The following is a 14,731-nucleotide window of genomic DNA, read 5'->3' on the forward strand; positions in this document are numbered from 1 at the left end:
AGTGCTCTCTCTGCCATAAGGAGTTTTGCTCAGCCCGACGCTAACAGTCGACCACGGCGTTAACGTTCGACGTTAACCACCGACCACTGCTCACAGATGCTCCTGCTCGAGTTGCGAAACTACGAGGCGAACACGAAGTTGTCGGCCGCCAACCAGGCCAAAGGAGGAGCCTCTGACCAGCCCTACGGGTCCATTCCGGTGAGCGAAGACTTTTAGGGGCGAAGCTCCTTAAGGCGTGGGTCTGTCCATCCTCGACGTATGTGTGTAGCCACCTCTAGTTTAGTTCTTGGATTGTTTACTAGATGGCGTGGCTACCTCTAGTTTAGTTCTTGGATTGTTTACTAGATGGCGTTATTTGTATATGATGAAAAGATGCGCTTGGATTGTTTACTAGATGGCGTGGCTACCTCTAGTTTAGTTCTTGGATTGTTTACTAGATGGCGGGGAGCGTTGTAATAAAATCCGTTCGCTGTTGGCGCGCGCTCGGAGTCGCCCGATGGATAAGGCTGCAGATGTGCGAGCCCGCGAGGCAGAAGCGCTCCGTGAAGCTGCGCGACGCCGCCGCCAAGATCCTGCCGTACGAGAGCGGGAGGCCGAAGGGTGTCGTCTGGCTGCGCGACGACGCCGCCAAGATCCCAGCGTTCGAGAACGAGAGGCCCAAGCGTCACGGCAACGGCGCGAGGACCCTGCCGTACGCGAAGCGGCACGGCTGCGGCGCGAAGAGGATCTCCAAAACGTCAGAGAACGGGAAGCGGCGAGAAAGCGCGCGTATCGGCAGGCAGACCCCGATGCAGTGAGAGCTCGTGAGGCGTCTGCAAAACACATCAGGCGAGTTCAGCCCCAAGGTGCCGACGCGCGGTTTAAGCGAGACTTTCTAGACGTTACGTTCGGACACAGATGTATACTGGGCGAACTTTCACTGAAGAGTCACGGTTTTACCGATGATTTCCCCTCAGGAGCTTCGCCCACTCATCATCATTCACCCCGTGGATATGCTGTGAATTTTTTTGACCAATGCCGAACCTCGCCGTAGCTGTTCTTCTTTATACTGCCCCGATCATGCTGTACAAGGCGCATCGATTGAGCTACTTTATAAATGTAACGGTAGAGGACCACTGGAATGGCGGTTTAAAGCGTCAAAGTTGCACGAGAGTCACGCGTATGTAAAGAAGAGAATGTCATTTCATGGTCGGCCGGAGCCTTGGGGTCACGTCACCTTGGTTTGCACGTTACTGGCCACCTTGAGATGTTCATTGTCCTTGAGATGTTCATAGAAAACGTGCGTGAGGTTTGTGAAGTGCGCGATGCCATGCATACACTTTAGGTACTGCATTGACTGCGTCTGGACTAGAACAAAGGCGAGACATACATCTAAGTTTCCGTCTAGCGACCTTACTGCACTGTTACGAGTATGTACACTCTGCGAATACGCCGATTTTTCATCCACTGCCCGACGTTTTAGCTGTACACTTACAATGCAACGTTACAGACGTGTAAGTTCGTTATATATGTAGCAGAACTTGATATAATGGGTTAAATATGTTGACTTGGGGCTCTATACAGAGTGTCGATATAATTCCACTTAAAGTACCGTGCAACCGGTCCTAACTTGATTATGTGTTGCCGAAGCAACACATTTCGCTAGGCGATGAAAACAAAATTTAAACAAGAAAGGAAACCTTTTTTTTTGTCCGCAATCTAACCTTAAGAAGAGGTTCATAAATTCTACAATAGCGTCCCGTCATGCGTAAAACTGCCTATCAATCCACGCACCTCGTGCTGCGAATTCCTCGGGCTCGAAGACGCTATGCTAGCTCACTCATGTTCGTTAAACCTCCCATCGAACCTTGTATAAAAGCGCGCATTAAACATATTAGCGAACGCGCCCAGATTTCTCACTGTATCAGAGTGTTGGCGTTTCCCCGCTTCACTACCGGATAAAAAATGAAAACGATGGCGTAATTTCTGTTTAGAGAGCCCCGCACCAATTGCGCCGTACCGATGGCACGATTTGTTTTGGGAGAACGCCGTACCGATGGCGCAATTTTTTTTTTAAAAAAGCGTCGTACCAATTGCGCCGTTCCGATGACGCAATTTCTTTTTAGAAAGCGCTATATAATTGCGCCGTACTGATGGCAGAATTTTTTTTTGAGAGAGAGAGAGAGAGAGAGAGAGAGAGAGAGAGAGAGAGAGAGAGAGAGAGAGAGAGAGAGAGAGAGAGAGAGAGAGAGAGAGAGAGAGAGAGAGAGAGAGAGAGAGAGGGCGCGTCGTACCAACTGCGCCGTACCGATGGCAGAATTTTCTTTGAGAGAGAGAGCGCGATTTATTTCGAAAGAGCGCTCTACGCGCTCACGAGCGCGTACACACCGGCCGTGCTCAGAATGCAAACTTTCTTCTAGTTCGACAGGGGCGTACGAAGTTGTCCTCGCTTTCAACGCGTTCCCCTCGAACACAGTGAACCGAATGTAAACGGTCCTTGACTAGCGTTGAACGTCGACCGACTGCTTAATATAACTATACCTTTGATACGTATTCACGCCGTTATAGAGCATGCTTGTTATATGCAGTGTGAAGCGCCATTGTTACTCTGCGCATCGTATCTCTCGCCATTCTCACCCCAACGCCGTGTATGTCCCACGCACCCGGACCACAACTTTTCAACGTTCATTTTTTTTATTTTCACTGCGCACGAATGGAACAACCTTTCCGCCAACATTGCCGCTATTACCAGTAACGCCAAATTCAAGAGTGCCATTGAAAATGCTTATCTTGACTAATCGTCTTCTTTGTATTTGTTGCCATGCTGCTGATGTGTTTGCCCACCCCTCATGTAAAGGCCCCCGGGGGCCTTTGAGGTAATAATAAATAAATAATAAATAAATAAATAAAAACAACGAAGGAGCCACAGACCTCATTTCTTGGCCCTACGAAGAGGTAGTTCCTCAACGCGGCGTATGTTAACGCGGCTACTTCAAACTGTCCTTGGTGAGAAAATGCCAACAGTTCGGTGCAAAAAAAAAAAAAAAAAAGCATTCCGGAGAGTACGAACCACGTGGTACGAACCCTCGTGCTCACAGCACTCTCCGCAAAGCTCGCAAAATGTGCAGCGTGCGCACTTCCGGCTGATGAAGGCCGCGGCGCCTTTATTGTACAGTACAGGCAGTATACAACTGACGTTGTGCAGCCCGAATTAGCAGTTTGGGTGCTTACGAACTTGCAGCCAGTCGCCAGATGTGCAACCGTGTCACGAGTTGCCGCCGGCTTCTCTATAGACAGCTTTAGTTTCACGTACGTGGAAGCTCTACGTACGTAGAACTTTCCCGTGTTCCCATTGCGCATGCTCAGAATGCACAGAGCCTACGTGAGTCTCACGGACGTGCGTGAGATTCGAATTTTTACGTTGCGGTGTTCACGTTGCTTCCGTCCGTAGAGTTGATCAACATGGCGGCGCCCTGTCCTCCCGGTCCGCAGCGAAAACTGCTTCGTCGCAAATCCCTCGATGCGATATTGTGTTCTAAGCATAGTCATGCGCACTGGAAGGACGGGGGGACGCCGCTCTCCCCCCTAATTATCTTGAGGGGGGGGGGGGGGAGCGCCAACTTTGCGCCATACCTGTACTCAATCGAACCTGCCCCCGAGGGGTATGACCACACGTGTGTTTTCCCTCATATTACCTCCCAAAAGCTGTTTACTTTCAGCCTCGGAAAGGCGCGGAACAAAAGCAGGCGGTTGTGAGAAACACGTTATCACTTGATTTTCATTGTTGCATCTATTGCAAAGCTTCTCTTTCTCCTTTTACTCGTAAATAACGTGCGTGGCACCCAGCAAAACAGCCGCGTAAAGAGGGTTTCACAATAGACAATATTAACTTTATAAAAGACTTGTGTGTGGTATGTTTCTGTGCTTTAGGGAGAATAGCAGTTCTTTCGGCAGCGCGTTGTGAAATTGATGCCGCATCCGCGCTGGGCTTTGCTCCCCTTGCCGATGTCACACATTAAAGTAAAAGCTACCGCTCACAAATATTTTGTATGTGTTGTAATGCCATCTCATTGAAATAAAAATTTTATATATTTTTTTTTTCATCTTTGCACTGCGTTCTCGGAAGAGGTCGCGAGTTGCCGTGGGGGGAAGGGGAAGGGGGGGGCTGCGGTAAGACTTCGCTTCCCCTAATCAAGAACCCTGCGCACGCCTATGGCTCTGAAGCTGTTGATTTCGCCTTCGATTTGCCCATTGTTACCCTCACGTAAAGTTTAAATCAACAAACAGCCTTTGTTTCTCAGATAGAAGAGCCATTTTTTAGCTTACTCAACTGACCGCGACCAGTTTCTTACAACGCAACTACACCCGACGACTTCTGAAGAACATGTCCAACACGTCAGAAACAACCCCCAAATTTTACAGAAAATTACAGAATTCTGTCTCAAAACAGGTCTCTATAAAGTAGTATGATGGCGGATCGTTCACCCTCTCTCTAGATGTACCCCCGAACACACCCCTTGTGGCTCCTGAACGGCTCCTTTTGGATACCCCACTGATCATGGTCGTATTAGAGTGTCCTCGCCACAACTTCAACTGTGCATACCGTGCAAAGTGAACCCTCACAGTGCAGTGAAGACTTTATATGAACCATCTTCCCCTACCCCTTTTCTCATGTCCCCCAACAGGGCCTATTGGCCTCCTTCTATAATAAAGTCATCCATTCCATTCCATCTGTTTAACCTAGTAGCATTTGTCGTCGTCATAACAACGGGCTCGCCAGATCACGAGTGGCTACAGCAGAATTTCTGTCTGTTAGTAAGTGGAGCTAGGAGTAACACGCGGGTATTGGCGGAGAGCGCGTGCATCCAACCGCCCTACGCGCGGAGTGCGTCGCGTACGTGTAACTAAAAGGTTTCAACCTACATGCACGCGGGCTACGTATACATTTCACGTTTGCGTACGTGAACTCTGTACGCACGTGAAACTAAAACTGCCTTCTAGCAGTGTGGCTTTCCGTGCGCGCGACGGCACTCAAATGTAGATACTCAGTCTCCGTGACGCTGTCGGTGAGAAAAAATAAGCTAACAACCTTTAAACAACCTTTAAGCCGCATGGTGCATGACGGCACAGTTATCACCGACAAAGAAAAGATTGCTGAACAATTCAACCGCTACTTCGCAAGTGTTTTTTCACCACAAAATGTAGCTATTCCACCAAAAACCTGTTCCCAAAGCCAGACTGATATTGTGTCACAACCCGGTGTATTTGCAATGTTATTGAATTTAAAAACAAAATCAACTTCAGTTCCTGATAACATTTCAAAAACTTTCTTGCGCCGTTATGCTGAGATGCTTTCTCACTTTTTGGTTGTCATTTTTCGCTAATCACTCAATTCAGGCGTTCCACCATTTGAATGGAAAATAGGGCGCGTAGTACCGGTCTTGAAGAAAGGTGACAGTGCATTATTCAGTAACTGTCGTCCCATATCACTAAATTCACCATGCTGCCAGATGCTTGAGCCCATTACAGCTACTTACATAACAACGTTCCTGAATGACAATGCTGTACTTTCTTCCTTCCAACATGGATTTCGCAAAGGCTTTTCTACGGTCACTCAGCTAAGATCAGTGGTTCATAGATTTGCCCAGGTCCTTGATAAGTCAGGTCAAATTATTTTTTGTAAAGCCTTTGATTTCATCCCACACGGCAAACTACTGCATAAGCTCGAATCTATTGGCCTTCCACCGGTCATTATTAACTGGGGTTTTGCTTATTTGTCTAACCGCCTTCAATTTGTGAGCGTTCATGTTCATAATTCTGATGAACTCCCTGTCACCTCCGGCGTTCCCCAGGGAAGCATCTTAGGTCCCTTACTTTTTTAAATTTATATAAATGGCCTTCCTAACGTTATCCCGGACTCTGTACAAATTAGGCTATTCGCTGATGGCTGTGTTTTGTTTAAGGAAATTTCTAACCATGATGACCAACGACTACTTAACTCCTCCTTGCATAACATTATTGCATGGTGTAATGAATGGGGGATGCAGCTTAATCCAGACAAAACTGCTTTCATGAAAATTACTAACAAAAGAAATAGCCTTTCCTTCCCATACCATTTTCCTGCTCGTCCACTTTCAGAAGTTAACCAATATAAATACTCAGGTGTAAGTTTAACCAATAACCTTAGTTGGAATAAACACGTTAAAATATTTGCTCATCCGCCTTTCGTAAACTCTGTTTTTTGAGACATAAACTGCGCCATGCTCCTGCTAACGTTAAGCTCCTCGCTTATACTTCCATAATAAGGCCAAAATTGGAGTATGCATGTTCGGTATGGGACCCTTAAATTAACATCGATGCCCTTGAAATGATCCAACGCAAAGCTGACCGATTTGTATTCTCCAAGTATCGTGCAACTGACTCACCTACCCACTTGTTGAAGGAACATAGAATTCCTACACTGCAAATTCGAAGAAAAATGTTACGGCCAAAATTCCCGTTTCTACTAAAAAACAACAAATTATCCCTGCAACCTGACTCTTACATCAAGCCATCCACAGCCCGGTTGTCAAATAGGCCCCTCCAATCACTTACCCCCCACTACGCCAGAACTAACATCTTCAAATACTCGTTTTTCCCTCGAACCATAACAAAGTAGAACCAGCTTTCACCCGCAAACGTTGAAAACCTTGATGCCATCCAACAAACTGTTTGCTGATATGTGTTTTCATGTACTCCTTGATGTTATGCCCCTCCTGCTTGGGCCCCTAAATTGGCCTGCAGTATTTAATAAAATAAATAAATAAATAAATAAATAAATAAATAAATAAATAAATAAATAAATAAATAAATAAATAACCGCTCCAGAATGAGTGAGACGTTCGTAAAGTTCCGCTGTTCCGTTCGGTCATGGGAGCCAAGGCCGAACAATCTCCTCCGCGCAACGGGGACGATGACTTCCTGGATATTTTGCTCCGCCACAGCCTGCCCGAGCCCGTTTTCACGACGGCGTCGTTTCACGGGTCTCTTGTGGTCCGGGCACATGTGGTATTGACATATGCTAGAAATCTGGGATTTGAGGGATTCGAAAACATAAAACACGTCGCTTGTGATTTCATGATCGGGGAATAAGCGCCGATCAAAGGTGTCATCATCTTTTTTAACGTTTAATTTTAAGTGATGCCAGGAATGGCATGTTGCGTTTCCTAGTCAGTACAGCCAGCCGCCATCTGAGCTTGCTATGGGGGTTATATCACAGCATAGACGTACCTCAAGCGTACAAAACCACCCGAACTAAAATAAATAACAGCCAAAACGGACTTGAAATGATTGAAAACCACGGCGTGGAAAAATATTCAACAGAAATAGCCGAAACAACCGACCTAAAAGGGGCAAACCGAAAAAACGTACGAGAAGAAGCAGTAACTGAAACTGACTAAAAGGCAACGAAAATACCCGAAATCCCATTTATAATGCATAAAGATGTCATAGATTATATGCGTGATAACAAATGCTAATATTCAGATATGACAAACCGTTGAAATTAAAAAAGAGCGGTAACGGGACTTGAACCCGGGTTGGGAGGTTTGCTTCGCAGGAGTGGAACTCCTATACTACGAGAGCAAGTGGTTCTGAGCGGTTAAATTGAGGGCCACAGGCATGCGGACATAGCTTCAAACACGCCCCTAGATGGCGCCATGCATCCCTTGGCTGTGCTGACTGGGAAACGCCTACACGTGTCAGGAATGTGGCTACGACGACGAAATTTAGCACTAATGGATGGCATCGTCTCAGATCAGGGCCGGTTCGCGCCTTCATCACGCATGACGTCTGCTTCCTTAAATTATGGGGCCATGAATGCAAAATACAACTCTGTTAATCCAGCCTACAAATCCAAATCCTCCCAATCCAAATCCTCCCAATCCAAATCCAATTAATCCAAATACAACCTCGGTTAATCCCGAGTAAGACAAAAAAAATTATAACAGCCTTTGTCCCTCGCGCCGGTACCCGCTAATCTAAACACTGGGTGTGTTGGTTGACTATATACGTTCAGCCGGCGTTTATGATTTCGAAAAAAAGTTGAAAAAGTGTTGCAGGGTCCCTTTAACGCGCAAGCACACGTTGGTGTCTGTGACAGCTATTGGATGCCTCATCTCGGTTGTAAGGTGGCTGGTGGCGGTTTAAACGTTTGTTAAATGAAAGAAGGAAAAAATATGCCAGTCGCCTGCGCTGCATCCTATGTACGGGTCGCTACTTACTGCACGGTGCATATACATGAACGAAGATTACAAGCGGCTTTTATATCAGAACAAAGCAGGTGTCCGTCTTTAGCTCAACATTGGCGTTGAAAACGATTGACATAAATACAGGAAAAACTGCGCAAATGGACGGGACGGATGAAGGAGGACAACAAGACAGGCGCAGAAGGACAACAAGTTGCGCCCGTCTTGTTGTCCTTCTTCTTCCGTCCCGTCCATTTGCGCAGTTTTTCCTGTAACTATGCAACACCAACTAGCCTTCCACTTCACTGTCCGGAAAGTCTTCCACTGTCCGTTTTCTTTCTTTTTTTTTTTTTTAGATATTGGGGTCATATACTGCGAACTTCCGACGTCAGGTTGAGACATTGGATTTTGATAAATGTTTTCTCCCGCAGAGAGATTACGTCACCTGCAGGAAAGTCGCCGCAAAGCGAAAAGCAGGGAGTAAAAACTTAAAAGTACATTTGTCGGTTGCACCATTGACGTATCGCACAGAGGAATATCGGGGTTTTTTGTTGCAGGCCTCTTGTTGAAAGAGAACGAGACACATTATAGAAATCGACGCTCCTTCTGCCGTTTTTCTCGTTTCTTTTAGTTGCTAAATATGAATCCAGCACTGGTCTCGATTAAACTAAATCAACCTAAAGTGAGGTCAAGGCCGAATCATTCGGTCTCGCTAAGTGTTCCGTTCTGCGCCTCGGACCCCAACGCATCCTCATGACTCATACCAAGGCAAGCAACGTTGAAGTCTATTTTGGAACACATTGAGATCAAATCATTTTGAAGTTGCCCGCACTGCGAGTGAACATTTCCTGCAAACCCATTTCGCCCGCACTGGATATTCGAGATAATATAAAAAAAAATATTCAGACGAGATTAACCGGCCTTACTGAATGTAGCGGTGTTTATGTATACCAGTGGCTCCTCTAGAGGTTTCGTGGCTTTCATATACAGTGGAATCTCGTTGATACGATTCGGCATATTACGTTTTTCAGTTGAATACGTTTTTCTTTTAGTTCCCGGCCTACGTCCCTTAGAAATAATGCATTTTCGTGCGTTTATTACGATCACATTTTTGCTGAAAATTGGATAATACGATCGCGAAAGCGGATCTCGACGGACATTTCTAGTAATCCTACGTTCATTTTTCGGTATACTCGCTCCAACCGCATTCCAACAGGCCACGACCGCACGTTGCAGATACACCGAGGGAGCGGAAGTGCCAGTTATACGGAAAACAAAATTCCCCCGCATTTCCCCGAGGGGGAGAATGTGAAAGTGCGAATGCACGGTTGTCGGCCCGCTTGCGGCGCTTGCGCTCGGCCCCCGCAGCCCACCGCCTCGCCGCCTTCTCTTCCATCTCTTCCATCGGGTTTGTAGTATCACGTGTACACCACGCAGTTATCAAGCCGCTATAACGCCACTGAGTCGCCAACGCACGCCGCTGACGACGTAGTTTGAATGCGTTAAAGATATAAGGCGCGTCACTAACACTGATATCACCGTCGCGTCCGTGGCTTGGTCGGTAGAGCGTCGCGCTGCGGCCGCAAAGTCCTCGGATCGAAACCTGGCGCCGGATGCTGTTTCTTTTTTAAATATAGAGGAGCACTGCGGACGCCGACGCCGCCGCCGCCGCCGCCGCCGCCGGCGGTGGATGGTTTGGGGTCGCTTATAAAGTGCATTCGCACTTAAAATATTACTGCAATGCGAGGACGTTCCGTGCAAGGCTGATGATAAGTCGGAAGATGCGCCCCGCCATGTAGCAATTCGTATCATAATCAAGGAAGAAGGCGCGCAATGCTCGCGGCAGGCGCGACTTCCCTTCCCGACTTCTCCCATGGACTGTGCCTTCCGCGCAGTCATCTGTTCTCTTTTTGCCTTGTTTCTATGCGCGGCCATTTTTCCAGGCCGGTGACAACGTCAAATAAATGCAAGGCGCATGTGGAACTTGTACACAAGTGCGTGGAATTGGCAAGCGAGCTCGCTTCGTCAGTGTCAACGCTCAACACAATTGCCGGTCAGCAAGAGTAACTTCGAAAGAAGCTGCAAGTTTTGGGACCTGGCGTAAAATAAACGCGAGGTGCGAAGTATGAGTAAAAAGAAAACATCCTGCTTACATGGTTCAACGAAGTTAGAGCGACAGAAGTGAACTTCGACGGGTCAGTCCTACGTGAAACAGTTGACAACATCGCGCTCTCTTGGGAATTCAAAACATTCAAGCATCTGGAGGCTGCCTTCACCGATTTACGGCACAACACGGATTGTCGTACAAGGCAGTGTCTGCCAAAGCAACAAATGCCGGCAGCTTCTTTTTGTACGTTTTAGAAGAATTTACTCCTGTACATTTAAAAGAAGAAAGGTCAGCACAAATTGAGCAGCTACTTCAGCTACCTATTTGGATAATACGATTTTCGGAAAATACGTTTTTTTTTCGGTTCCCGTGAAAAACGTATCAACGAGATTTAACTGTAGTGCTCGCAACTTAGCGACTCAACGCTTTCTGCAAGCACTCTCCCCCTACTATTCCAGCAAAACGACACGGTTGAAGACCATTTTAGTGAAATGTCTGAAGTTAATAATAATAAAAATTCTTGAACTTACGTCACAGTGGAGCCGAAAAGCGATGACTATATAGGATATTTAAAAAAAAACTTCTCGTTCAAGTGCACGCGAACGCATTTAAGCAACCGTGATTTTAAGGCAACTCAGCCCACTAAAACATTACGCGTGCGTAGCTGGAGACGCGTGACCCGGAGGTCAGTCCGTTTCACAACGTCGTTCACCTCCTCCCCGTATACCCCCTCTCCCTCTCCGTTATGACATCTCCCAGTGAGCAAGCTCGAGTAACCAAACACTGCTCCGGAACCCCACAGTGCGCGCGCAGTTCGCTTTTATTTGCCGCTACTTCGCACTAAGAGGCGATTATTGATGCGCCGTTTGTTAAAGCAGGATAAATTTGCCCCGTTGACTTATTTCTGCAACGGCAGCGGGCACTTCGTGCTGCCAATGTTTTGGGTCGTTAAGCAGTGCGGTTCCGTTCCACAGCAAAGCTGTTTGTGGTACCTTGGTCGGTGTTTTTCGTGTCCTTGTCGCCATCCTGCACACAATACGCCTTGCGGTGCAGTCAACTTTATTGCGAAAGCTCAGTAGTTCTTAATCTAATGTAGATATCAAGAAAAACGCTGCATTTTCCAACTAAGTGAGTTTCATTTACCTGTCATGACTAGTCAGTGCACAGGAGAGTCGCAAACGTTTTAGAATTCCAATCTGCAGTCAATGCGTGGGCTTCGACGGGAGGAGCATCGTTACAAGTTGAGTGATGCTTCACATAATAACACCAATAACACCAATCTGCGGCTTTAAGCCACGTTTATTTGTTTGTTTTATCCTAGGAAACAAACCGCCCCATGCTTGTTGGCTAGGATAAAACCATAGTCCTTCCAGGCATCATTAAGCTAATAACTAGACAATGGGCAGCGGGGGTATTTAATAAAAGGCTCTTAAATGTCATCATAGTTTGATATTACACTCCTTGTATTGCCTTCTAAAAATGTTTTCAAATTGTAGGGGCTGAGTGTATACAGCGCGTTGTAGGGATGCATGGAGTCTTGCAAAAGTAGTTCATAAAATAACTTTCCGCCATCACGGATTAATATTACACCTCACATATTTCCCGTGGAAAATGTTTTTTTTTTTTTTCAAGCAAAGTGTTGTGTAACGATTGAGGTTGGCTTTAAAGGGGCTCGATATATAGCGCTTAGAGGTATTTAATAAATGTCCTTAAGCTTTCCTACTTTGCTATCATAATGCTTAAGTGGCGCCGAAAAAAAAATGTCTTCCCAGCAATCCTAAAGTGTGTAGTAGTGAAACCGACTTTAAAAGGGGTCGGTGTACAGCAGAGCGGCTTAGGCACTTATTCGAAGATTCCCTCTTGATGGTTTCTGCAATTTTTTTTTTTTGTCACTAACAACTACTATTTGTTGCTATTGTCCACGCAGGCGAACACGCAACTGAAAACGCTCCTGGCCATAAACTCTGGCTCAGACGGCGTCCCGGTGAGTTTTCTGTTCATTTGTTTATCGCGACGCAGAGTGCGTTGCACGGATGGTCTCTGTCTGTCTGGATATTCCAAAGGGGTGTAATGGTCCGCGATGGAGGCTTGCCAGACGACACCCAGGATTTGCACAACTAGAGAGAGAGAGAGAGAGTGCGCGCTGGCCGAGTGGACGGTCGCGACACAATCTGCAGCGTTGCCCGAGCTGACTCGCCGGGTCACAACGAGCATGAAAATATTTTCGCTCAGCTGTCGTAAAGAGACGCCAAGTGTTCGGCATAGGTCGTGCACCACAGTCATGAACGGACAACGTCAAGATGGCTGCCAGCGGCGGCAGCCACCCCACCCGTTCAAATAAACGGGCACGCCGAGACATCCGACTCGCTGCTAGCGAATTCGCTCTATCCTTTACTGTTGCTAATTCTTATGTGGCAGGAAAACTACAGACTCAAAAGGGGTAAACTGCGCTGTGGAAGGCGCTACACAGAGAGAGTTACACAAAGACAGGCGCACACGGTACCTCTCTCTGTGTGGCGTCTTTCTTAGCGCAGTTTAACCCTTTTAAGAAAATGTACCAAGTCGCCCAGCAAGAAGTCCTCCTAAAAAACTACAGACGCCATGCTCAAACCACCAAACGTGTCGCCGAAGCGTGCCGTTCTAGAAGAAGTAGTAAGAAGTGTATTGTATTCTATCTCCCGTATCTGAAGCACGCGATCCATTCCTTCAAATACTGTCAGCGATATTTGGAACATACACAAATTAGCGCCCCTTTCGAGGCGATAAGATAGTGGTGGTCTCTTTACTTAACAAAAAGAAATACCAGCATAAGATGTTATATACTTGTGCGTACTCGTTAGGGAAAGGGGACGCGGGCCAACATTTTTTCTGTATTTTTTAATTAGGCGGGCACTAATGGGGATTATTTATTAATATAATCGGCGTCAATTATTCTTTACATCCATCGTATGACTGCATTTTTTTTATGGCTTAAAAAATGGCTTGCCGGCGTTCACCGATAGCAGCCGGTAGCCAGAGAACACGTTATTGTCATAAAGCCCGTTGCTAAAATTATTTGCTATTTAGGCTTGCTTAACTAAAAGTCCGCAAGTGCACTGAGTGTTTCGACACGTTTTACAGCTTCGGCTGTTTAGGGGTGTTTTGAAACTTCATGGCATATGTGGCGCCCGTGACGTCAATATCCGACGCCCCCACCACCGTCTCCGCAGTCATCATGCATCCTTATCGGCGCGGCAGGTTGGCCAGACATATAACATTAAATAGTCATTTCCAATGCTTCCGTAGACGCAAGGAACTGAATCAGCAGCTAAAAATAAATTAGAATATGATCTGATGAAGATTCGTTGTAAGTTGCTTAACCAAGCCTCATTTAGTTAATTGGCGTTGCTAAGCTGCTCCAAATGGACCTTTACTTGTTCTCTTCAACGCGTGTGCAATTAGGCTTAGCGGATATTCCTGCTTGTACAGCGTTTCCCAACAAACTTCTGTGGCTATGGGCAGCTGTGTGGGTGCTCATACTACTGTACTTGGGTTCAAAGCATGCAGCAGTACAGTCTAGCGCTCATCGACACAATGGCGCAGAAGACAGCGGGCGTAAGCTGAAAGTTATTTTGCCAGGCGTAAGCGTCCTGTTTCACCACAAACAGACCGTAACACGCACAAAACACGCGACATGCACGGACACTCACAGCATAGCTTTGAGCTTCTGATTCTGGTTGCGGCGCGCAAAATGGTCAAGAATGCGAAGCAATTCAAAAGTATCCCGGCTGCAGGCTGTGAATGCGTTGCACGGGCTAATTAATGGCCAACAAGCCGACCGGATCTTTGACCGTAACAGCCGACCGGAACTAGCCGACCGGACCGGTCACGTGACCGGCCGTCGAAAACTTCGAAATCGGCACAGTGTGTACGCATTTATTGAGGGCTCCAGAGTGTATTAACTCGAACTGTGCGAGTTCAGGTATAAGTGCAGTGCTCGGAGGCGCAGTTTATCGCAATTATTCGTATACACGCCGCAGCCGCACGTGGAAGTGGCGCTCCAGGCCAACAACGACACGGTCATCCGGGCGGTCATCCTCTTCGCCGAGGGCATCTTCGACGGCGAGAGCCTCGTCTAGTGAGTGGTCTCCATTTCACGTACCATCAAATACGTCATCGCGGCAAATTTGAAAACGTGAAGGTTGGTCGCCACGTGGAGGCGACCAGCTGAACTATATAGTAGCTACCTGTCCCGGATTTCTAGACATGTGTCAGCGTAAACGCGCTCACGAGTTTCGCGCGCTAACCACTGGTTCTTGCAGCTTCAGCGAACGAGCATGTCCAATGGCAGAACTTATTCGCAGGTCATGTACAGTGTTTCATGAATCACTTATCGGAAATGTTACCTTTTGTTATTCGCCCGCAAGTAAGATAAGTCAGT

General features: G+C 46.9%; 2 protein-coding genes across 3 annotated transcripts in view; one reads left to right on the forward strand and one right to left on the reverse strand.

Annotated features, from left to right (window-relative positions):
• LOC144162928 (sodium-dependent glucose transporter 1A-like) overlaps nucleotides 1-14,731 on the reverse strand; it is a 91,989-nt gene that overhangs the window by 75,941 nt on the left and 1,317 nt on the right. The window lies entirely within an intron of this gene.
• The window catches only part of LOC144162926 (BBSome complex member BBS2-like), a 61,655-nt gene that overhangs the window by 18,555 nt on the left and 28,369 nt on the right, over nucleotides 1-14,731 (forward strand). The window contains exons 9-11 of the mRNA XM_077693653.1: nucleotides 97-198; nucleotides 12,239-12,295; nucleotides 14,331-14,428. Coding sequence (XP_077549779.1) covers nucleotides 97-198; nucleotides 12,239-12,295; nucleotides 14,331-14,428 — 257 coding nt within the window. The remainder of the gene's footprint in view (nucleotides 1-96; nucleotides 199-12,238; nucleotides 12,296-14,330; nucleotides 14,429-14,731) is intronic.

The sequence above is a fragment of the Haemaphysalis longicornis genome, unplaced genomic scaffold (assembly GCF_048455015.1).
Source record: "Haemaphysalis longicornis isolate Haplotype H1 unplaced genomic scaffold, Haemaphysalis longicornis Haplotype H1 scaffold_12, whole genome shotgun sequence".
Lineage (NCBI taxonomy): Eukaryota > Metazoa > Arthropoda > Arachnida > Ixodida > Ixodidae > Haemaphysalis > Haemaphysalis longicornis.